The sequence below is a fragment of the Micrasema longulum genome, unplaced genomic scaffold (genome assembly GCF_059751315.1).
Source record: "Micrasema longulum isolate JH-2025_06_02 unplaced genomic scaffold, ASM5975131v1 h1tg000647l, whole genome shotgun sequence".
NCBI classification, from domain to species: Eukaryota; Metazoa; Arthropoda; class Insecta; order Trichoptera; family Brachycentridae; genus Micrasema; species Micrasema longulum.
The window spans coordinates 56,674-82,355 of record NW_028277843.1 but is presented as its reverse complement, the minus strand read 5'-3'; the positions used below and the strand labels follow the sequence as shown (position 1 = coordinate 82,355).

Below are 25,682 nucleotides of genomic sequence, written 5' to 3'. Positions count from 1 at the left end.
CAGACCATAAGCCTTGTAAATGCCTAGACTTCCATATTCCCTTCTTAAAAATGTTTTCCCTCCCTGTAGCAACACATTTAAATTTCAATCATTTACATTGTGAGTTTTATTTAAATGTGTGTTTTATTAGTGTTTATACGTAATCAGAAAAATAAGTAATATTCTGAATATGATTTTTTGTTATTTATAAATAAATAAATTATTGTAAAATAAAACAATATTTTCAAACCTTTAGTCGTGGGCATTCCCGCGTAGTTTCTGCTCGGCGCCGCGGCCGGAGACGTATCGTACAAGTGGTTGTAGTCTTCCTGCGGCTCTCGCTCCAGGGTCTGCAGCATGCGGAACATGTCCATGGTCAGCTCGGAAAACTTGACCTGCTCCGCACAGCTGCCTATGATGAGGATCTCCTGCAGGCTAAGGCTCATCACGGGGGACCGCTCCACCGGGGGCGTGGTCAAAGGGCTCAGTCTGAAACAAAGAAATTTTTAAAACATTTTCATTAGTCCATGTATTGACACAGAAGTGTAAGATTTTATTTATTTATTTATTTATTCGTATCGTCATGGCTCTTACAAACTATAAACAATAATAAAAATAATGTGACCTCACTGGGGTTACCCGTGCCAAGTACTATTTTGAAATGTTTTTACATTTTAGAATTAACAAAGAACACTCACTAACTTAATAAACAGAGATAATTAATACAATATTCAGACTGTTTTAAAAACCAGGTATAAATGTACATCTTTATTATTTATATTACAAAACGCACAATGAAAATAACAAAAACCTTACATAAGCTATACACTTGTGGAGCAGTTTTTTTTTTTTTTTTTTTCTTTTTATTAAAAAAGAAATATTTGCGTTCTCATGATTTACCCAAATATTTAATTTTGAGGGCCATTTTCAACGAGTTGTAAATAACTCACTATTAGAAAATGGAATCAAGTTGGGGTAGAGTGGGATTCGAACCACGGACCTTTGGTTTGTGAGCCCGAGACACTAGCCACGGGACCACAACCCGATTTGAAGTTGATTCAATATTGGTTTGGGCGAATTAGACAATCCATTTTACTTCTGCCTAGCTCCAATATTCATTTTTTTATAGCCTTTTAAAACATGTTCTCGTTACTAATTGTTTTAATAGATAGTGAAAGTAGGTTATATATTTTAATTGAATAATATTCAAAATCCATTTGACTGAAAGTGATATTAGTTTGTATTTGTTTAAGTTGTCTTTGTGTTGAGGATCTAGTGATTATATTATTTGTATGTGATGTTTTGTGGGGGTTATGTATTTCATTTAAGTAAGAGTAGTTTTTGAATCTATAAGTGAGTATTATTTTAGCGTATAATTGTTTTGGTGTCATAAGTTGTGATTTGTGGAATATTTCTTCAGTAGATGTCTGTATCGGGACTCTGAGTATTATTTTAACTATGGATACCTACATGTAACAAAAATGAACAAGATACGATGCAGTTGGTGTATCAATGCAGTGCCCTATGCACCATTAGATGCGAAAAGGAATAATAATAATAAAATGAATAACGCCCAAGGTTTGAACGTTAGTTTGAACTTTTTACTCAATTCAGAAGAAGTTCAGCTCTACAAGAAATCAGATTTAAAAATTAGTTCTTAAGCGCGGTAAAAATTAAAGCATTAAATTGTACGCCAAAGTTACTTGAAAGTGTTTAAAAAAATATTTTAATCAAAACGAACTACTTTGGATGACGTCACTAGTTCTCCCGAATCAACCAATGAAGAGAGAATTATGATAGATTTCCGGTTTGCAGTAAGTCAAATGACCCATTAGCAGAACACGCGAGAAGGGAAGGGAACTTAAAACGTCACACGCGGAGTAATTTCAAAAATACAAAACTTTTAAAAATCATAGCGATGATAATACGATACATAAAAATTCAGTTGAATTGATTGAAACATAGTTTAGTTAAATAGTCTGTTAGGATTTTTTTTTTAAACCCTGAACTTTCTAATTTTATCATCTATCTTGGCTCAAGTTTCTATTGACCAATCAGAAACCGCATTACTGGGGGTACCTTCGTTAGTTGGGAGCCGCGATAAACACACTCAGTGTTTGCACTTTGCGCCTGCGGAGCAGCGAGTCGGAGCTGGTAGATTTCGATGAAATAGAATAGGCAATAGGCATGTATGAATCAAATGGTTTCCTCGTTCAATATACAAATTGGAGCCATAAATTATTGTGCTTTGCAATTCATAAGCGTGATACATATACTTCAAATTATTTTTACGAAACCTGTTTGGTTTCATTTCATTGTTTTTTTTATAATCAATTATAAGAAATTAAAAAAAGGTTTTGTTGGTAATTTATAAATTAATGTTATTTTTCTCGATGACTGGGAAACTCTACCTGTGTTTTTTCTGAAGGAAACAACTATTTTTATTTCTATGGACTTAAGATAAAGTAATAATCCCTTTCTTTGTCGTGTTTTTTTAAAAATAAAATGAAACAAAACGTATTTTATAAAAAGGATTGCGTGGGTGAAAAGAAACGCTAAGTACATAGGAATTGAAAGGAATTAATTTACATAATTGTTCGTAAAAAATATCTCCTAAAATGGGAAATCATTTATGATTTTTTTTAATTTTTAAGTAAATAACAAATGAAATGGCTGAATTTCACTCCTCCGGAGTTTCGGGTTTGATTCGCGTTGATGAAATGTGATATTGCTCGTGGAAATTGGGTGTTCTGGGCTGTAATTCAGAACTAATTGGCCTCTTGGCCTGTAGCTCAATCACAAATAACTATCGACGTGCTAATAAGCGACGTGATAACAATTTTCAATAAAGTTGCTTAGCATGTTTTTAAGCACGTCGATAGTTGTTTGTGATTGAGCTACTGTTGTGGTTTAAAAATAATACAAACAACATTAATATGCTGATATAAAGATGTACCTACCTATGAGACAGTACGATGGGGTTGGAATCGGCGTGCAGAACGGATACCATAGCCTCTGCTTTGACAAATGACTTAATTTCATCCAGAACCACGTTCCATTCTATTTGGTCTTCTGGGTCATATGTACTGGCATAGTCCACAATTTGTCGGTCCAGTTCTCCAACGAGCTCCCTCACTAGCTTCATCTTCTTTAGCAGAAGACAAACGACGATGAAGCGTGCGTAGTAGCGGAGTTTTTTCACCATCAGGTCGGACCTATCTTCCTTAGATGCCCTGGAGTAGTACGCTCTGCCTCTGATGGCAGCGTAAAAGGAGTACGCCTCATTCAGGTAATTAGTTTCGCTTGTTCGAAGGCTAGAACAAACCAAATTATACGGTTTCGCCTAAAGAAAAGGTATGAATTTGTGTTAAATCTTGTATGAATTGACTATTCTTTATCGGGAACTTTTTGAATAATAAATTTTTGGTTTTTGTAGGTCGGAAATACACTACTTTAATACCTCAAAATGGTTTATCTTTATTGGCGTTTATAATTTTTTTACTATTTCGTTTTGTTTCAAATATTTTTTTACTACTCATGAATGACAAATATTTTAACAGAAAAAAGAGAACTTATTTGGGAAAACAATATGTAAGTCTATGAATATGATTTAATCCAGATTTTGGAAAACTCAAATTATTATTCTTTTTATGTAGCTTTTTAACTTTTTAAACGGAGTTTTTAAAAAAAATGATATTAAAAGCATACTATACTAAACACCACACTATTGAACTTTTACCCGCTGTACAGTAAACGAACAATGATATAAGTAGAAGTAATAAATATGCATGATAATGAAAAATATTTTCAAATAAATATACGAGAAAATTAAAGTAAAGGATTAAAAATAAACCGCATATTGTTGGGTTTCTGGCCAGGTTGGTAGCTAAAAATTTTCGAAAAATGAAATATTTTTAAAATGGAATCAACTAATCTTTGTTTAAAAATAAATAAAAGTAATTTATATTTTATAAATAAAAAGATCTTACTTTTTTTATTTAATTTGTTATTTTTTTTATTATCAATCAAACATTTAATACATGATCAAGATATTATACTCCCGGGAGTTATATAAAATACTCATTTGGGGCAGTACATAAAAAAAAACATCTTTGTGACAATACATAATATCAGTTTATAGAATTCAAAACAGTAAGAAAACATAATTTATGAAACATAAAACACAGTATTATACACTATCCATATATATTTAATTTAACAACTTTAACTATCAAAAACGTTAAAGTAATATTTTTGATTGCGACAGTTTTAGATTTGCTATTCGACTTTTCCTTTTTTAGTTCATCGGGCAGTTTATTTAATTGTTTATTTTATTTGGACTGTTTTTGAGGATGAGTTTTTAACTCGGAAAGTGCAATATCTCACAACTAGTTAAATAAAGTTACAAAATTATGCCAGAAACTCGACGATTTGAAACAAGATTAAAAAGGTTTAAAAAAATAATTACTAATAACGCTCGTAAAATATCATAGTTTAATGCAAATATACATATTGTGAGGATTTAACATTCTAAAAATTAACATATTACAACATAGATGAAGAACATTTAAGAGAAGGTAATATATAAGTCTAGGCATCTACAGGGCTTATGACCTGTCAATGGCTGGTTTAAGTGGCCACTTTACACACTGTGTAACATTCACAATTCTGCCCATATTTGAACATCTATATTCCTTAAATTCTTTCATCTGTTGATGTTTGTGAAGTTAAAGAGCTGAAATTTTTATTTATGCGAGTGAGATTCATCTAATTGAATTATTTCACCTGCATACTAGGCAACGCCTGAAAATGTTATTTTTTCAATTTCTATCCTTCTTCATGGAACAGGTAATTTATCAACAATATTTGGACAAACTCAAAATATTGTTCTAAAAATTCATTAATATAACAACTTTTTGTAGACTTAAACATTTCACACAGGTTCAGGAAGAGAAATCCGAGTAATTTATTTTGTTTTCATTTAAAAATACTATATATTAAAATATTTAATATTATTAACAACAGAATAAACCACAAATGTTTTGAAACTTTTAAAGAACATTGTTTAAAAAAAATATATATAATCAAAAAATTTAAAATAATGCATTGTGTACTGTAGTATGTTGTAATAATTATATTTTTCAATAAAATAACGTTAAAAAGGGGAATTGTTTAAAGTCAATCAATATAAAACGCACTATTATGCACCATTAGGTGCGAAAGGGGAATAAAATAATGATGATGAATGTAAAATCTATGAAATATGGATGTTCAAACAATGGCAAAGTGGTGAATGTTACAGTGTGTAAAGTGGGCACTTAAACCAGCCAGTGACAAGTCATAAGCCCTGTAAATGCCTAAGCTTCCATACTTCCTTCTTCAACATTTTCTCCATCCTTGTTGTAAATTGTTTTAATCTTAATGACTCCCGAAGGGGTGAAATCCAGTATTTTGTCTACAAACATTTCGACAAACTTAAAATATTGAAATAAAACTAACTAGTCCAAGAAGAAGTTTAAAAATTGGACAACTGTTTTCTGGCGTCACCAAGTATGCAAAATAATCTGATCAGATAAATATCTTCACAACATTAAAGATTTCGGTTCTTTAACGTCGTTAAAATCAACAGATGGAAGAATTGAAGAAATACGGATGTTCAAACATAGGCAAAATGGTGAATGTTACACAATGTGTCAAGTGGCCACTTACTAGAGTAGACTAGGCCTAGACTTCCATATTTTCTTCTGTAAAATGTTCCTCATCCCTTTTGTGATTTGTTCATTTACGACCGTTTTATTTCATGTACAGCACTGTCCGACTTTACAATAAATAATATAATAGTGCATTTTTTTAATAACGTGCTTTCGTCATTACCTAATAATATAATATATTATATACATTGCAATTGGCAGCAGTGCTGTATTGTACACTTTGATAAATAAATAAATATATTAGGGGTTAAAGTGACAGTATTTCAAGGTGCACATTTGGATGAAATTGCAAATTAGAGGTTTCGCTGCATTTTGTAAACCCACGCAACATTATATTTAATAAAACAATCGCTTTAATAATAATACAATACTTCAAACATTTTCACTTTTATATTATTAATGTTATTTTATAAAAGTCTTTATTTATTTATTTTACAGATACAAAAAGACGGCAATGATATAATAACATTAAAAAAGATACGGTTTAAGAACAGACCAGCGAAGTTTCTAAATAAAAATCATACATACTAAATTGTGGTACAACAAAAGGGTGTGTTTATGTGTATTTGTATGAGAGTAAATGTATAGGTGTGTTTGTGTGTATGTGGGAGTAAGTGTTCAGGTGTGTGTAAGTGTGAGCATCATTAAATAGCAAGTGGAACCGTATCTCAGCCAGAAAGAATCAGTCTTAATTTATTTTATATATAAGTCTTTATACAAGAAACATGGTACAAAAACAATTACACAAAAAAATAAAATACCGCTCTTAACTACATTTACGTTTCTGTTCCTGGCCCTGATAAACTGCTAAACGATCAGTTTGTCATCGTTTTAAGATATAAGTTTTACTGAGGGAAAAAAAGTATTTATAGAGTACAGGTTTGTGATATGTATTATTTAATATTATCAAATTATAAGTCCATTGTACAAAAATATTTTTTTGAAAAAGAACAAATGAAAAAAAAAAATCTAATAGAAAAATCAGAATAAAAATGAAAAAAAAAACAATAAGTTGAAAGAAACCGAAAGAAATTTTTAGAATCTACATATTTATTTATATGTATTTTTTAATGAGCATTATCACATCGTCCCCCTTTCCGCACCCAATGGTGCAAAAAGTATTCCATTTCAAACCAAACGCAACGTACCTTTTAATACCCCTTCACCGCTCTAATTTTCTTGCCTCCTCTTTTACAGTAGTAGCTGCTCGAATAATCTACCCACTAATATTAGAAACGCCTCTTCTTTATTTACATTAAAAACAAGATTAAAATGTCACTATCTAAATGTTTAAGTTGTTCCTTTCTCATTCTTCTTTCCATCCTATCACCTCTCCTCTCCTCTCTTCTTAGTATAGTGTAAATTTGTAGTTTATTTTTGTTTTTAATTTTTGTAAAAAAATATAAGTGTATATTTTTTTGTTAATTTTTGTTTTAAATTGTTATTTAAAATTGTATATTGTTAAAATATGTCCATGTACTTGTAATTTTCTTAAACTTAACGATTTGGGTATATGTATATAAAGTGTAAAATAAAGGTATTTAGTTCATCCGTTACATCAAGGTAAGGTGATCAGTCCTACACTTCAGATGCCCGTCCAAGAACCATGGATATAATAGTTTAAGCATCCTTTAAAATCAATATTACACGTCCACCCTGATAGGAATTGAATCCAGGAAGGCTAGAATGGTAGGCGTCAACCACTACACAACGAGGCCCACTCATATCCATTCGATTTATCATTCAGGAATTTTACCTGAGAGCGGTCATTTAGTCGAATACCCGTCCAGGGTTCTAGTAATATTTCTAAAACTGTATTATTTATCCAAAATAAGTTTTCAAACGTTTCATTGTATGTGTCAAGGTGGATGAAGGAGGTCAAGGGTTCGATCCCTGGTAGGTTGGACGTGAAATGTTGATTTTAAAGATTTTTAGAACTGCAACATTTCACGACGGTTATAAAAAAATATATATGTATTATTAACGGCATTTCAAACACGCTCACGAATCTTATATTACTTATATTCCAGATAATGGATAAATCACGGCTCAACAAGACGAACAAAAAATACTCATCATTATCCAGAAAGCCATTAAACAGCTATAATCTGGTTGTGGTTTCGTGGCTAGTATTGCAGATTCGCGGATCAGAGGTCCAATGTTTGAACCACACTCTACCCCAACTTGATTCCTATTTTATAATAGTGCCGTATTTACAATTCGTCGAAAACGACCTCGAAATTGAAATATTTGGGTAAATTGCAAGAACTTAAATATTTATTTTAAAAAAGAAATCACAATATTAACCGTAACCATAGATAGTGTTAATTTTGTAAAACTTGCTTTTTACCAGAATGAATTGTTTTACTACAAGGAATGTAATAAACATTTGTGTTTTATCTTTATTATAAAACTGGAAATACGCGTTCGTGTGTTTATTTGTTGTCCGTCACAAGAACTCCGAAAGGGAAAGTCGTAGCGACGTGAAATTTCGAACTCTATAAAAAATTTATTACTATTCTGGATTTAAATAACAAAACAATGCATAAAAAAGGAAAATAGCCGATGAAAATTAAGTTTAAATCGATCCAAGGCAGGTAAAAAAGCTAGTACGTCAATAATAATAAAATAAATATTTTTTGCCCCAGCTAATTTATTCGTCTCTGTTCAGTATTTTTTGTGCATAATCAAGCCAAAAGTTATGAAAAAAAAAACCTTAAATATCCAGTACTGAATTAACAAGCAAATTGGACATAGGTGGATATTCTAAATTATGTTATTTCCTATTTGTTCTCGTAGACATATGACTCTTTTTACATTCCAATACTTTTCGGAATAAAATGCATGTTACCAATATTTACTGAACATAATGGATTTACCTTTGCAAAGTAAAACACAAAGGTTCTAGAATGCATTGTGTGAATATCGTGTACCTTGTAATTTGTCGAAGAAAATAAAATTGTATGTTTTTTCACGAAATCGTGAAACAAACAAACAGACTACCTCGCCGTTTGTGACGCCTGATTGGACAGAACGCAACATGTTTATGAGTCACCCTCATTCAATTTCGTGAATATTTTCTTTTAGTCGTAAATGACCGAAATAAAAATGGCTAATAACTTGTGGTAGAGGGGAGAGAAACCTAAGACCTTCCGATCCGAAGACAGGAACACTACCACGGAACCACAATTTTCATGTCATGTCTTTCTCGGTCTTCCCCGTTTTCTCCATTAATCAAGATTCGCATCGTAAATCTTTTTTGTCGTCCTTTTGGTGCCCATTCGACGGTTTGTTTATTTTCTAATCAATGTGTGATGAAACTTATCACTTATTTGAACATATAGTATAAATCATAAAGTGTAATCGATATAATATAATACCCATTTCAAAGCCTCTACGGGGTGTATCCACTCACCCCTGTACACTGTACAATACTGTACATGGATACAAAAGTTGCAAACTTTTCATTGTTATTAACATAACTGTTTATTCATAGTATTTCTATTGTGAAAACTTAACTTTTTTCTTTTATTAGCAGTTCATTTGTTTTTGCTTATTGTTTATTTTGCTGTAATTTAGTTTCATTTATTTTTTTGGTTTTCAGGACTTTTTATACTGATAATATTACATGAGTAACGGATTTATATTGTTTATGAAAAGTTTGTATGTTTTCTTGTTTATACATTTTACTGGAATAATATAACTAGATGCTAGTATGTAAGAAAACTCATTTTGAAAAAACTCGCACGACTTCTATCAAATCGCTAGAAAATATTTTATTTCCAAGTATTATTATGTTAGTCAATATTCGCACATCAATAAATAAAATGAAAATCGTTTTTGTACATATTTTGATGATAGATTTTTCCATATATTTATTATTAAAAAAATAACTAAATTAATGCATATGCACCCAAAAACTTATCATTTGATTGTGCCCTAAACTTTATAGATAAGTAGGCATTATATTTGATCAAGTTCGATAGATGTTACAATAGAAAAATAACCTGTCATTTGCTGGTTAAAATGAGCAATTTACACACGTACATTTTCCATCTCGGTTGAAATGTGTATCCGAATACTTCTCGTTTAGAATATATGTTAAAATGTAAAAGTGCTACATTGAACGTAAAATAAATTCAATTTTTTTTACAAAGAAAGCTTAGTCTTTCAGTTTTGCAATTCAAAAGTACATTCATATGTAGGTTTATTGATTATAATATGCATTTGTTAAAGTCATTTACTTTTCAGTTTTTTTTTAAGGCATTTGTTACTTAATTGTGAGTTGATAACAAAACTTAAATAACAGTAATTTTCCTTAATTAATGAAGTTATGAATATTTTATTCACTAAACCCATTTTTTTTCTGCATTTTAAGAGAGATACGTCTAAATCTTTATATTATTAAATAAAGTCTAAATAATTTACCTACGTGCATGAAAATATGAATAGTATGGAGAAACAAAAAACAAACTTAATATGTAAAAAAATATTTTACATATTATGTAAAACAACTTTACTTAACAGCTTTTAAAATTACTAGCTTAGACATAAAGAAAGGAAAAAATATAATAATATTGCAAATTATTAAAACATTTATATTTACATAGTTTGTAAAATTATGAATGTATTTAAAATAGTGACAAATTTGTAGATTAAAGAAATGAGAAATAATTGTTGATAAAAATTTTCGACATTAAATAAAAAATTACAGTACGGTGCATTCTTTATATTCTTAAAGAAAAAAAATATTCAAGGCTACTTTATTTAGCAGTCAATCAAAAATATATGATCCCATATATTTTTATTTAAAAAATGATTGACTGTGTCTGTCACGTACGGGCCCGTTCCACACATATCGAGCCAATCCACTCTGTCCGGTAAAATTAGGGTGGGTGGATACTTATTTATTCATTTCTTATTTGTTAAGTTTCTACTCGCAGGTGAAAAATTTACTAAAATAAATCGAGTGGAGATTAGTCGACCTCATGGTGTACTGTTTTGTGTGTTTACCTGCGTATTGGTAAATAAAATAATAAAAAAAGTTAGATATTAATGAATCCGCCCTATGTTATTTCATGGTACCGTGCCATGTTGACCGAACTACTACGAGAATATTGGCGGATAGGAATTCGAGCTCTATTATTTACGTAAATTAGAATTATTTTCGTTTGTTTAAATTCATCGTCTAAATCTTGGGCGAAATAGTCCGACTGCTTTAATGATTCGGTAAAGTAACGTCTCTCTCAGTCTTCCGGAAACAATGGGTATATGGAGAAAGAGTTCAAATTTCTCGCTTACAACTTCAATGAAATTCATTGAACTGTCAAAACAGCATTAAAATGTCAAAACATATTGGAAAAATCTGAATATTTTAGTTTTTTTATATTATTTTCCTTTAATTTGTAATTAAAAGCGCACCGTTTAAAGGTCACATTGTAAAATTTCAACCTCTCAATTCAATAACATCAAATAACGTTTCTTGATTTTTTGAATTACGCAATATGCAAAACATAATGTGTATCATTTTTAAGGTTATAAACACATCTATAGGGATGTCAAATCGGCGCTGACGAATATGTAGCCATATAAATATTTTAAGGGTGGGTAGATCCTTTTTCTATTTATATATTTTTTATTCAAGAAATCTCTTAAATGTAATATTTACATTTTACATATACAATAAGTTAGTTTTTTTTATTTTATTCACACAAATATTTCAATTCTGGGAGCTTATTTTCTACGAGTTGTAATAACTCATTATCAGGAAATGCGAATCAGGTTGCGATAAAGTGGGGTGCGAACTTCGGACCTCTGTTAGTCCGCGACAGCAGCCTCGGAACCACAACTCGATTCCACTTCAAGTACCTACCTATTTGTATATTTACATTGTTTTATTTTTTATTTACATTTTTGTAATATAATTGAAAATCTAAACATTCAATTGGTTATTTATCACTATATTTATAATATTTGTAAATAACCACATACCGACTTTTCTATGTCTACCGATTTCGAGACGTATCCGTCTCTTCGTTGGTCATTTTAAATTACCGATTCTTCGCTTTTCAATGTTAATCGCTTACTTCCCAAACTTTTTGTGTAGATATTGAATATATAATATATGTAAATTTTGTGTGGTTTCAGTCGAATTATTATGAGTAACAAATTCTTCCTTATCGCATTTAGATTGCACTGAACAAAAAAAAATTGTGACGCCCAAATGGGCGATATTTTAAGGTACCCAAGATCCTAACCAACCGAGGCTTGAAGCCAATCAACTGAGGCCCGTAGAGCCGTAAAACGAGGCTGTGAGGTCCAAAGGGCCGAATTCCCTAGCATGGTTACCCGCTAGTATTATTTATTTGATGAAAAATATTTTTTGTTTTTCAAATTTTTTGTAGACAAGGATTGAATTATACCTCCCTAAAGAATTGTTAAGATCAAGTTCACTACAATAAGAGCTCTTTAACTTTACAAAAACCAATGCGTGGAAGATTTGAAGACTGAATGTTACTTGGTGTTTAAACTGGCCACTTCAACCATTCAATAAAAGATCATAAGCTCTGTAAATGCCTAGACTTCAATATTATCATCTTATAAACGTACCTCTTTTCTGTAATAATACCATATTTTATTTGAGTTGAACGAAAGTTTACCTTATTTGATGGAAAAAGGGTTATTTAGTAATACAGAAAAAAAATATTTTTTCACGCAAGATTTTGAACCGTTAGTGATATAATTAAATAAAATAATACTACATATCATTTTGTGGTACTTTTGGTTGTATTTTGTACTAGTATTAATAGAAAAAATATTTTAAAAATGACAGTACCATCTCCAAAAATCGTTTTCGAACCATCGCCAAATGTGTCATTAATGTTCAATTTGGGGCGCTTTCTTAAAATAAAAATGTTATTTAATTTTTGTTTATTAATTAAAATAAAGTTAAACAATCAAAAAATAAATTAAAAACGATTTTGAAATCAGGAATCATAGATTTATTTATAGTGTTAATTATTTGATTCTTTTTTATTTCAATTAACTACGGATAACCCATAATATGAATTCATTATTTTACTCAACAATGTTTAAAGTATGTCCAAATGTTTGTAGACAAGCTAGATTTTCTCCTTAGAGAGTTATATAGATTTAATTTGTTTATCATATCTATTTAAGTTCATAGCTTTTGACATTATAAAAACTTTTAAGGCCGTTGCCCGGGTTAAGCTGAAATACTACATAATAAATTAACGCTTTTTCACAAATCGATTAATTAGGAAATAAACTAAATAAATTAATATGCATTTTTAAATATACCATATTTACTAGCAATAAATCAATTTCGCATCCTAAAACAGAGCAAAGCCAAGCTACTAAATAATTTGATGAATAATAAACAACAATGTTTGAGTATGTCCAAATGCTTGCAGATTGGCAGGGTTTCCTCCCTAGGGTTATTAGTTATTCATATTTAAATTTATTTCAATAGAGAGCGAAAACATTTTTGAGAAGGGAATATGTAAGTCTGGGCATTTACAGGGCGTATGACCTGTCATTGGCTGGTTTAAGTGGCCACTTCACACACTGTGTAATATTTCCTCCTCAAAAATGTTTTCCCTCTCTATTGAAATAAATTTAAATAATAATAAACAAGTTTAAAGTAACGCATCGCTCTCAATTATAAACGCGTATAAAGTTTTTCTACTTATTATAGATTGATATATAAATAAAAAAATAAACACTTTAAAAATATTAATTTTTAATAGTTACATACATATTTCAAAAAAATAAATAACTAAATACTAAGCAGAAAAATACTACAGGCAAATAATTTTTTTCTTTCGTAAGAACTTCATTGTATTCAAACAATAAAAAAAAACGAACTTTTATTTATTTATTTTATGGAAACTTTTTGATTCAGTGTACATTTTTATAATAAAAAAAAATATTGACTTAAAAATAAGTTTTATGAAAGAAACATAAGTCGCACAAAATTTAAGGATTTTTTAAAGTGCTAAAATGTCGCATGACAATTGGTATTATACTCACTAGTAATGGTAATACAATTGTCCTATTTTGGAGGCGATTTCTCCAATCTGCCACCTCTTGAGCCCATACTTGGTGTCCAACACAAGACGATGCTGCTGCTGGAATTTCCACAGCTTTGTGTAAATGTCGAAAGTCCGTCCGAAGTATGCTTGCCACTGCTTGTGGCCATACTGTGGCAAGTCCCTAAATAAAACAATACACATTACTGATACACAAAAATACAAAATTATACAATATGACAATCACTGTCATCAAAATAAGCGTGTGACAATCGCAAATGAACCGATAGAGAGCGCATTGATGATTGAGAATTAACCCATCGTGCAGGCGTCAAGATTCAGGTACCGGGACAAGTCCCGACGCCAAGACGTCTCTTATCAAGGGCTATCTCTATGTTGAACAATATCACTTTGGACATTGACATTTTTCACGTCTCTGAGAGAGTTTTTCAATACAAGATTCTCTTACTTTTTTAACATATTATTCTTTGGATATTATGTAAATTAATGTTTTTTTTATATATATGCCTAATTTTACATAATTATTTGAATTATTTCTATATGTATGAATTAAGATATTCCATTTTGTAATGTACATATATATGAATAAATAAATAAAATTGAAAATTTAAATTTAAATACATTGAAATTGAAATACATCAAAACGATCTCTACGGTGAAGTCCGCGAACAGACCGATAAAGCTGCAACTATGTCAGGATGTTCAAAATACTATCAGGAAAAAGAAAGCGAAATGCGAATAAATATGTAGAACTTGTATCCGGCTAATAATAATAATAATAATAATTAAGAGCCGACACAACCAAAACAAAGGCACTTCTTAGAACTGCAGAAATTAGGACATTGCGCTCTATTCTGGGAAAGACGCTGAGGGACAGGATCAGAAATACTGTCATACGTGAAGCACGGAACATAGGAGAAATCGTTAGATGGGAAGAGATAATCTGGCGCGACCACGTGGAGAGAATGGATGCCAACAGACTTCCACACGTGGTTGCAAACAATTTGCCCGAGGGTGGCAGCCAACCTGAAAGAACCTTCAAAGAGGTGACGAGACAGTTGGATCTGATCTACTACAAGATAAAGAAGAATACATAAATACAATATACATATTTATTCATTAATTTAAATTTGCAAATTATTCTTAAATAATGAAACTTGTTATTTGGGCTATGAATTGTTTAACACCCATCAGTATACTCTACCAAAACTATAGTAGTATTTTTTAATTACAATATTGTGTTTAAAATGATAAAAATATTTATGTTTATTGCATATAATATGTCATGAAGTGTAATTCTTATTTTGAAAAATGGGGGTCAGTGGCATATAAGCTCCTAACATCACCGCAACCTGCGTAGATCTATTTTGACAGGCTCCCGTAAATTGATTCTCGCCCCCCAAGCCGAGGTTTTTAAAGTGCTCAAAATGTTCAAAGTTCATATTGTAAAATCTCCCATTCGCCCAATACCTTAAAGTCTCGGGCTATTAGGTGTAGGGTGAGCGCTCTAACATCCTCAGGTTTAACCAGTGGTCCCCCGAGGATGTGACTTTTTTGTCATATAAAGCATCACATTGACATTCAATAAGTACAGATGTTTCATCATTGCACTGTAGAACCTACGTCTAGAAGTTTTAGAAAGATTCATCAGAATGTATTAAATAAACACCTTACTAGAGCAAGGTGTTTATTCAATTTATTTTGTGTTACAATCAAAACCACCGCTGCCTATGGTCGCTGTTTTTTAGAAGACCCGCAAAACCAGAAGCGAAAATACTATTTTCCTTATGCGCAACTTGTGCGTAGCATAAGTAGCGTGCCAACCACATACCGCACACCGCGTTACCGAACGAGAAAAGCTGCCCGAAGGAGCGCTCTGTAATATTGGTAGCCTTAGCATATTTGTGCTGAATGAAGTTAATCTAATAATAATCTATACCTTGCTTGTAGTGAGTACAACAGGCTACCGGAGTCCTATAGAACGTCAATAAATAACAATAGTATTCATTTAAAAAATTACTACTTGAGGAGGTACGTGGAGGGTGAAATTTAGTTTTAAGTTATTTTTTCCCTTAAATATTTCTTTCTTGCAATATGTAAATATAACAATTTTATTTTTAATTTTTATTATGGATTGTTTAAAGGATGGCAAGCGGATGTATGATTTGTATCATATATTTGCTTGCTATCTTATTTTAGTTTTTATGTACATATTATTACTTGTTACTTTATTACTATTTGTTGCTATATTAATGTTGTTAACATACCTATGTGTAAATATTTTTCTATCCCAAAATGAGTTTGTTGTAACTCCTGGGGTACAAAAAAAAATTGTATGATTTAATAAATAAAAAATTTTTTAAAAAATCTAGAATACATAAAATACAAATCATCGGATTGAGAAAAGAGGGAAGTGAATTCTTCACTGACTGGGATTAAATTGATTGGACAGTATCAATTCGCCGAAATGATTAAAAAACTTTTTAAAAGCCTTGAAATTATTTTTGGAAGCCACCAGATCTGTATTTCCGACAGGACATACAACAGGGCCACAGATAGTAGCGAGAAGTCTCCATTCGGTAATCATCGAGAGGGGAAAAGGGACAAGACCACAGAATGTGTTCAAAGGATTGATTAGGGTATACGCAGCAGCACGAATCAACAATATTGAAAACAAATAATTTGTCGTTAAATTTTCCATGACCTGATAAAAACTGCGTTGTCCAGTGATCGGGGATAACTCAAGAAAATTTTAAGCGCTGATGGATTGAAGGAAAAAAAAGAAAGGTAACTCTCCCTTATGGGGAAGATTCCCATCGCAATTGACAAGCATCAAAAAGGTAACAAGTAGCAAAAATACCATTCATTTTAAGTGCAATAAGCAGATTGAACTTAAAAGAGTGGTCTTTTCACTACTGGTTTAGTTGATCTTCCTAAAAACTTTTGCTTTAACCCCTTTAATTATAACCTTCACTTGGTTTCGGGTAAGCATCGTGAAGTGTTACCAAGTTTATGCTGATTCAATAAATAATATACATATGTTAATATATTTAAAATATAAACAGTTCTGTTTTTGGTTATGACTAGCTAGAAACCTTATGTATGAAATCGGAACATTTTGTTAGTGTACATGCGTTGATACATGTATATTTATAAAAAGCAATGTTCGTTTGTGTGTGCACGAAGGACTTAATAACTACTGAACCGATTTACGTGCGGTTTTCAGCGAAATGTAGATCTTCGCCACGAGCGTGTTTATAATTCAATTTACCAAGTAGAAAAAAAGTGAAGCTCAGGAGCGTTAATGTTTTTTTTATACATCACCAGGGTTGCATTTGACGAGAATATAGATAATAAAAAAATGTGAAGATGTTATTTTTTAGTGCATACAAAAATGTTTTTGAATGTTTACAAACAGCATTCGTTTTTGATAGATCCTAATCAAATTATTTCCTTAAATTTCTTAACTTTTCACCCGTTTATTTCTTTTTACTGGATATTTAGTAATACTAAAATAATGTCGAATGTCGACTAACATTTGATACATTTTTAAAAATCGAATTCCTAAAAAAATACACCCCTGTTGGTGATAATAGCAAGTTACAAACAGAATTCTAAATTTGAAAATTAATTATTTTATGTTTTGGAATTCAAACATAAACAAGGTACCGATTTTAATTCAATATTTGAATATGAATTATTTTTAAATTAGGAATTTAATCATAAACAAGTACCTAGGTAGGTACCTACTTACCAATTAAAAGTTACAATATCTTTTTAAAGATTTTTTAGTAAAAAATTATAAGTATACTTAAAAATGGTTCATCTTAAAAGGAAACGCGGTCTGACATTCCTTCATACAAATGTATTCCTGTATTTTCTCTCTGGATTATGGCACCGTTGCAGTGATTTTTTACATTAAAAATATTTACCATTGGCGTGTCCCTTTTGTTTCATTTTTATAAAAACAGTTTTTTATGGAAACTAGAACCATCCAAATCCGTAAAAAAAAGCACAGTTTTATCTGTTGTTTTCGGGCGAACACACCCTGTGGCACTGTGTGCTATTAGATGACGCCAGAGATGAGATGCTGAATGGTCTGACAGGGGTCATGTGACCAGTGTGGAATGTGGATCTGATGGCCAACAGTACGAATTGTGCACTCTTCCGTCAGTTTGTCCGGACTTGGGTATAGCGTTGGGAGCTCCTCAGATGCGCGGACGCCTAGGTGGGTAAAATATGGTGGGACAGGTAACTGTTCCTGTGGGATGCTCATTCAGTTGGGACTGTGCTTCCTTCCGAGTGGAACGCACACGTTCTTTTGTTTTGTCCTCCCCTTACGGGGGTGGTTTTCGGATCCTCTGCCTCTGACCCCCCAGGGAGTCCTTCTTTATTCAAAGTCGTTATCTTATTGTAAATATCCGTGTTTTTACTTATGTTTTTGTGTAAGTTATGTTTGTTATGTTACTATAGTTTTAAGAAATTGTTTTTGTATATTTAGATACGTTTATTTATGTAAATTGTTTGCGAACATATTTTTTTAATAAAAAAACAGAGGCATTGAGGGGATCCTAAGGGGTGGGGACGACATGTTGGCCTCTGTCTATACGTTCTCCTCCCCCCTCCCTTATCTGCCTAGAGTTTGTATTCCTTAGGAATATTTATAATAACTTTCCTCTATACGCAGCTGACAGAGAGTCCCCCAGGACTCTATAACAGCTGAGGGTAGATGGTGGGCTTAAGGGTCTCCCCTCAATGTTGTCTTCGGGCACACGGTATACAAATATAACTATTTTTAAAAAACACAAAACGTTCCGATACAGAAAATTTTATTCTGATACTCTGTCTAAAAAAATAAACAAATCGTTTCAGTTTTGAGATGCGGAAACGAAACGTCGATTTCGTCAATTTTAACAAAAGGTCTGACATGCAGTTGTCTTTTTCGCACAGTATCGGGGAGGCATCTGCAAGACAGTGACGGGAAAAATGTTCGAATACCTTTTTATCAAAATTCCTCATATTTTTTGTAAACCGAAACACTAAAGTAAAAATATATTCATACATATCTAATTTGGAGTAAATATAATAATTGATATAAAACTTTCGATTGTGTTTTTTTAAATATAATATTTAGAAGCATGTACTCAAATCTAGCAATAGCAAAGCATTGCCGGATTTAGCTCGTAATACATAAAATAACGTGTCAGTATGTTTACTCTACAAAATGAGCCCATTGCAGGTGAAGTGAACTGTTATTTCAAATGTGGAGTAAACACATTATTTATTACATTTCTGTAATCAGTAAAAACCAAAAGCCTTTTTTTCCTAGTTCTTTCAATACAAGACGTTCATGTCAGAAAAAAAAATGGCAAAATGTTCATAAAGTTAAAACACTGAATACAAAAGTTTGATCATTTTGTTGGTTGGATCACTTCACTCGCAATGGACTCGAACATAACAGTATCAATATACAGGGTGCTTTTTTTGTAGTGATTCCTGATATATGTGACCTTCTATTGGTAACACTGTATCTTGTCAAACTAACGATGACAGATATATTGTATGTTTGTGCTCTAGAATACTGAAAATAATAATAGAATGTCTTAAGTTAAATTATTCGAAACACGTTTCAATTTAAGACAATTATCTTTAGGAATCAGTGTTCAGTTCGCCAAATGTATAATAAAGCTCTTCTTGAAGCTATTAATATACAGAGTGACAGGTTTGGCGACAGAATTATTTCTAGGAATGATCCTGTTATTAGCCGCCACGAACTTGTGATTTGACGCCATTGGATTATTTTTAATAGGTCTACGTTAAGTCCGCGGTCTATGGAAACAAATCTAAAATTCTTAAAGTATTTGAAGCCAATTGGCATTTCGGAAATAACCCCGGATTTGTTAGGAAAAGTGGCAAAAAATGAAACCGACGCACAGTATACAATTAAATAAATCTAGTTGGACAAAAATCGATGTCAGACTTGTAGGATTTTGAATGACTTGAAGTGACATTTTAAAAATGTAGCAGCAAATTAAACATAAACTCGTTGATTCTGCTCAATTATTTTGATTTCAAAAATATTTTTACATTAGTTAAATGTTTACCTGGTATTCTTGGGCATTTCCGTTACAAAGAAGTGTAAGGATCAGATAATATTTATGCATATTTAATTTAACCATAATTCATACGAACCCGAAAAGTTCTTGATGTGTGACCTAGTGTAAGCTTCTTAGTTTCTTTGTTGTCGGCATCTAAACCCATTTCGGATATTACTTGTCCTATTGTGTGACAAAATATCTTTTTTTTTCTGCTTCATGCGCTAAGGTCTTATTCCTTGTGTAAAAGTTAAAATATAAGTTCGCGGGTTAAGGTAATAATAAGCTTAATGTGTTTCTTTATGCGCGGGCACATATCAATAAAAAATTGAAAATCTTTAAAACCGCAAATATTCGCAGAAAATAATGATATCCTCAACAAATTTTAATGATGCGATGATATGTTGAGAAGTTTTTCATGCCTTGACTCAGCTTAACTACATAGTTTACGAACATCCGAAATTAAATTACGCTATATTTAGTGTTTCGAAAATGGTGTTTTTTATGACAGTGTTGCTAAGTTTTCTCGAATATTTTGGTGAATTAAAATGCAATGCTAAATCAATCAAGCCTGTAGTTTACGAATGCATCACCAAAAAGTACGTAAAGTTATATAAAACACAGTTGTATATGCCCAAAGTTAACGTTCACAGTCGCCCCGAGCGGCCCCCGGCTACACGCATCCGAACCGGTAACTTCAGTCATTGTCTTTGAGAGGACCATTGCGCAATAAATAATAAGAAGTGCATTGCCGGTTGAAGGAAACCTTCAAGGCCATTGTCATATTAAGGAAAAGCATTATTTTAACATTTCAATTCAGGACTTTTGTCTCTCTAGATTAGTCTAATTGTATGCTGTGCGACGGAATGCGCCACCATCGCTAGTCGCGAAAGATATTTTTTGCAAATCATTTTCGGAAAATAAACGTGTTTTTTTTCCTTTCGGACACAATAAAAGCAACCTCATTGAAAAAAATTCGCTTCACTTATTTCAATTAAAAGTTGCATCATGCTTTTAAAAACACCCGATATTATACTCGCACGACACAAAGCCAATTACATGATATGTTATTACAGGCTAAGTATAGACGATAATAATAATATTTTTCACACCTTTTCCGATAAAAAATATTTCAAATATGAACATATGACAACAGACATGAAGAATATTTTACAGAAGGGTATATGGAAGTCTAGGCATCCACAGGGCTCATGACCCGTCATCGGCTGGTTTAAGTGGCGACTTTACACATTGTGTAACATTCACCATAGTGTGTAAAGTGCTCACTGAAACCAGCCAATGACAGGTCATAATTAATCAATTAATTATTATGGAAAACTTATAAAGCGCCATTTTCGTAATATTTCAGAATTCATCACCATTTAGTAAAGCGCCCTTGAGGCGCCTCAAGGGCGCTTTACAAAGTCTTTTTTTTTTTTATTTCTTTTTTTATTTTATACGCCTCCACTCGTTTGCGAGTGATTTTGGAAGTCATTCTTTAGATAAATAAATTTAAGTGAAGCTTTTTAATTTGTAATTGAATTAAAACAATTTATTTTGAAATGGCATGCTACGGATTTATTCAAATACTTTAGAGAACAAGTGGGTTTTGAGTTTTTTTCCGAAACATCACTTCAGTCTCACGGCCTCGCACCTCTGCTGGGAGAGCATTCCATGCCACAGGGCCTGCGACCGCAAATGCGCGTTCACTGAATTTAGTGCGCTGTTTGCGTGGAGGTATAATAACTTTTTCTCTCGCCCTAGACGTAGCTGATCTAAGTTTAAGACGCCTGTCAGCTAGTTCATCTGGAATGCATAGTTCCCTCAGATATTCGGGATATATAGGTACATAAGCCAACAGAGTTTGTATTCAACCCTCTGTGAAAAACGTAGCCAGTGTAATTCCCGAAGTATTGGAATGATATGACCAAACTAAGAGATTTCAAAAATAAGTCTGTGGATGCCTAGACTTCCATTTTCTTTTTTTGTAAAATGTTCTTCATGTATGTTGTAATATGTTAATATTGACAGCTCCCTAGGGGGTTGCATTCAGTCCTCGTCTACGAAAATTTGGACAAGCTCAAAACATGTTTATTTAAAATATGTTCAAATGTTTGCTGGAAAATACTGGATTTAACCCCTTGGTGGTTTATCGAAATTGATAGTTATTACAACTTAGGTAATCTTTTTTCACAGAATCGGAGAAATATGGATGTTCAAACGTGGGCAGGATAGTAAATATTATACTATGAATAAACGTCTATATTCCATTCTCAAAAAGTGAATACGTGTATTTATCAACCTTTCTGTAATGTGGGACGAATAGTAGAATTTACGATAAATATTAGTATTAAACCACTGTCAGTGTTTGCATCCCATTTAACTCTACATGTAATATATGTATTTTTTCGTAAATAATATGTATATGACGGTGACGAGGGAAGTGTATTTTAGTTGCTGTAGTGAGTGTCCTGACGAGTACATCTCGAAACCGGTAGACATACAAAGTCGGTAAATGGTTAAATACTAATATTTACTAACTTTAATTAAAGTGTTTGATCACAAATTTCATGCTTTGAACATAAATAATAGGAATTCACGAGTTTAAGATAGTTTCTATATTTTTTTTCGTATTTTTAAAATTATTTATTTAGCGATTACTTGTAGGCAAAAATCCTGCAAACGGAAATCCAATGTCATTGCGTCTTGTGGATTTGAAGGACGGGACCGGTGTAAAATCGGCCTATTGATGATTCTAAAGTAAGTGAATTTAAAAAATGTATATTATTTTCATCTTTTGTACAATACGTAAATATGTACATTGGCAAGCTTATTGCCACAAGCATTATCTTCCAGTCAATTAAAAACAGGCTGATGTACGTCGGTCAATGTTTACACGAATTTTGATAGCTGTTAGTAGGCAGATAGTGCTTGTAGACACTACGTATAAAACTGTATAAAATAATTATAAGTAATAATTATAATAAGTTAATTTATTAAATATTATTATTTTTCATCCTTTCCATATCCGCACCCAGTGGTGCATAGGGCACTGTATACTAAATACTGTATTAAGTGCCTTTTAAAAATAATTTTATTTTAAATTAAAATCGAAAAAAGAATTGAAAAAGAAATGTACCAAAGATAACTGTAAGGCAGAAAAAAACACATTTTCTATGGACATCATAAAATAATATTTTTTGAAAAAAGGGCAATGTTGTTAATCTGTTGATTTTTCTATGGCAGTATCTAGAATAATTTTAAATGACTAGATTGTATATAGTTTTTTTTTTAATCATCGGGATGCTTTGCTGATTGCCTGATTATAAATATAAAGGCGTTTAACGTATTTGTAAAATAAATTGATATGAAGCGAGAAAGTAAATATTTATAAAAATCCTGACAGCAGATATGCTGTACTGTAGAAGTGCATTTTTCTCAAATTGATTTAGCCGTAAAAAAATATTTATGTTTATGAATTAATTACAAAAATAGAAAAGTGCCTATAACCAATTCGTCGTTCTTGGGTTCATTGTTCATTGAGCTAGGAAAATATCTGAAGTGTGTGTACCAGTCCACGGGATGCCATCAAAGGAATTTCACGGGTGGATTATTAATTGAAGATCTATTTAACAATATTGTACCGTGACCAGTCTTGCGTGAAGGAGAGTGGCCCACCGCGCGGTGCATATTCTAAGCCGATAATAACACAAATAAATCTAACACGCTACGTAATTTTGTTTAGACTACTTATATACAAATCGATACTGTGTTTCGTTCAAATTTAAAATGATTTCATTCGGGTGAAACAACGCATAAAAAAACCCAATGTGTCTTCAAAGTGACGAAGTAATTTTTGATTATCTTTAATATTTCTAATGAGCAAAAATAAAACTGCGTATGGTATTTGTTAAATTCTTACAGTAACAATCTCAGATAATATCGCATTGATACAATTTTAATTAATAAAATGAGTTGTGAAGAACACACATAATAGGTTATATTGAATTAAAATTATGTTTCTATTTTGCTCTTTATGTGTACAAAGATAGGGAGTATCTGAAAATATTTCAAAAGTTATGTTAACATTTCGTTAGTAAACAATTAAAACGAATGTGAGTTTGAATTCGAATGCTTTTATCAAAAGGGGGTGTAATTTCCAAGTGACAGTTTGCTAACACGAGAGTGGGTAGGGGAAAGTCATGAAAGGCAAAGTGTTTGGACTTACCTCAGCCCATTAAACAACTGCTTGGACTTCTCGAGCAAATGGCAGAACTCGATTACAATTTTTCTCTCGTGTTCTTCCATTCCCGCCATATTTACCATCGCTTGCTCAGCAGAGATTCCTCCTTACTCCCATAACGGGAGTCGCATCCGGGTAGCGAAGGGCGCTCAGAGGCGGTCGGGCGAGGACAGGAGCGGGGCAGTCTTTCCGAGGGTGTCTCGACACATGTTAGGGGTGCACTGTCACCGGTGACCGAGTCTCTCGTGTCTCATTCTGGACCTCCGAGATAACATAGGCGAGACTAGCCGCGTCCAACATGGCGCCGCGCATGCTCGCGCGTCGCTGCGACGCCTGGCAGCTGTTCAATGAATGACGTCATCGCCCACCAACCTTGCACGCGCATCCCCTTTTCTGTTCATTGCCACAGGGCGTTTTTTTGTTACTATGAAAAACACAAAATAATCGTTCTGATTTACATAAATTATGTTTTATTTTTCACGATTATTAACTTTTCTGCTTATAAAATTAAAATAAAAACTTTAAAAGTAAACATATAGGTATTATTAGAGAATTTAAGGTACCAATGGAAAAAAAAAGTTACAATGAATATCTTCAAAAATAAATCATATTATTATTATTAGTGACCGATTGAAATAAGAGTTTCAGCCGAAACTGAATTTCGGCTTCTGTTCTAGTTTTAGCCGAAACCGAAACCGAAACCAATACTTATTTAAAGTCACTTCAAACTCTTAAAATTATGTTTTTTTTTGTTAATTGAAATTCTTCATTAAAATACGTGTTAAATCAAACACACAACGAAATTTTTTTATTTTTTTTTATTGGGGATATCAACGGTAATACATGTAACAAAAATATAACAAAAAACATATACAGAGAATAAAACCAATAACAGATATCCACATAAATACATTAAATACACGTACAATACATACTAGTGTGTTTGTGTGAGTGTGAGTGTAAGTGAGTGAGAGGGTGGGTGAGTGGGTGTTATATTGGAATGAGGGTGTCAAGTGTCGAAAATATAAATATATATAAAATATTAAAAATTAGAGATAAAATTTAATAAAATAAAATAAGACTTTATTATTGAAACCAAGTATAAGACAAAACAGTATGTTTTAAGACGCGCATTTTAAATGTTATTTTTTTACAATCAAATGGATCAATAGAGGGAAAGTTCAAATTATATTCACTAGCAAAACGTATAAGTGGAGAGTTCTGGGCATAGTTCGTACGAACTGCTGGCACATGAAATAGAGAGCTCGACGTGTGACGGGTGCGGTAGCCGGGGACATTTAATGATAACTCCGACAAAAGAGCCGGACTATCAAGGCGTCCACTGAGTATGTCATGAAGCACCCCCATGTCCAACAGTAAAAATAAAAGGCATAATTTGTTTATTGTAATATGATAGAACTACTAACTTTAGTCAGCAAATAAAAAAAAGTGTCAAGTATTTATTCTTTATATTAGACAATTGCAATACATTAACTCATTATTAGAACGGATAAGAATCTAACTTCACTAATTGTGCTAAATTTCCACCAAAGTATTGCCGAATACAATGCGCCACATCCCT

At 32.0% G+C, this 25,682-nt stretch overlaps 1 protein-coding gene across 1 annotated transcript in view; it reads right to left on the bottom strand.

The window, feature by feature from the left end:
• The window catches only part of LOC148279901 (protein SCAI), an 84,012-nt gene extending 59,713 nt beyond the window's left edge, over positions 1-24,299 (bottom strand). The window contains exons 1-4 of the mRNA XM_088229235.1: positions 24,086-24,299; positions 13,743-13,925; positions 2,940-3,293; positions 230-468 (exon numbers count right to left, since the gene is read on the bottom strand). Of these exons, the coding sequence (XP_088085361.1) occupies positions 230-468; positions 2,940-3,293; positions 13,743-13,925; positions 24,086-24,183 (874 nt within the window). The 5' untranslated portion in view covers positions 24,184-24,299. The remainder of the gene's footprint in view (positions 1-229; positions 469-2,939; positions 3,294-13,742; positions 13,926-24,085) is intronic.
• Positions 24,300-25,682: the final 1,383 nt, after the last annotated feature.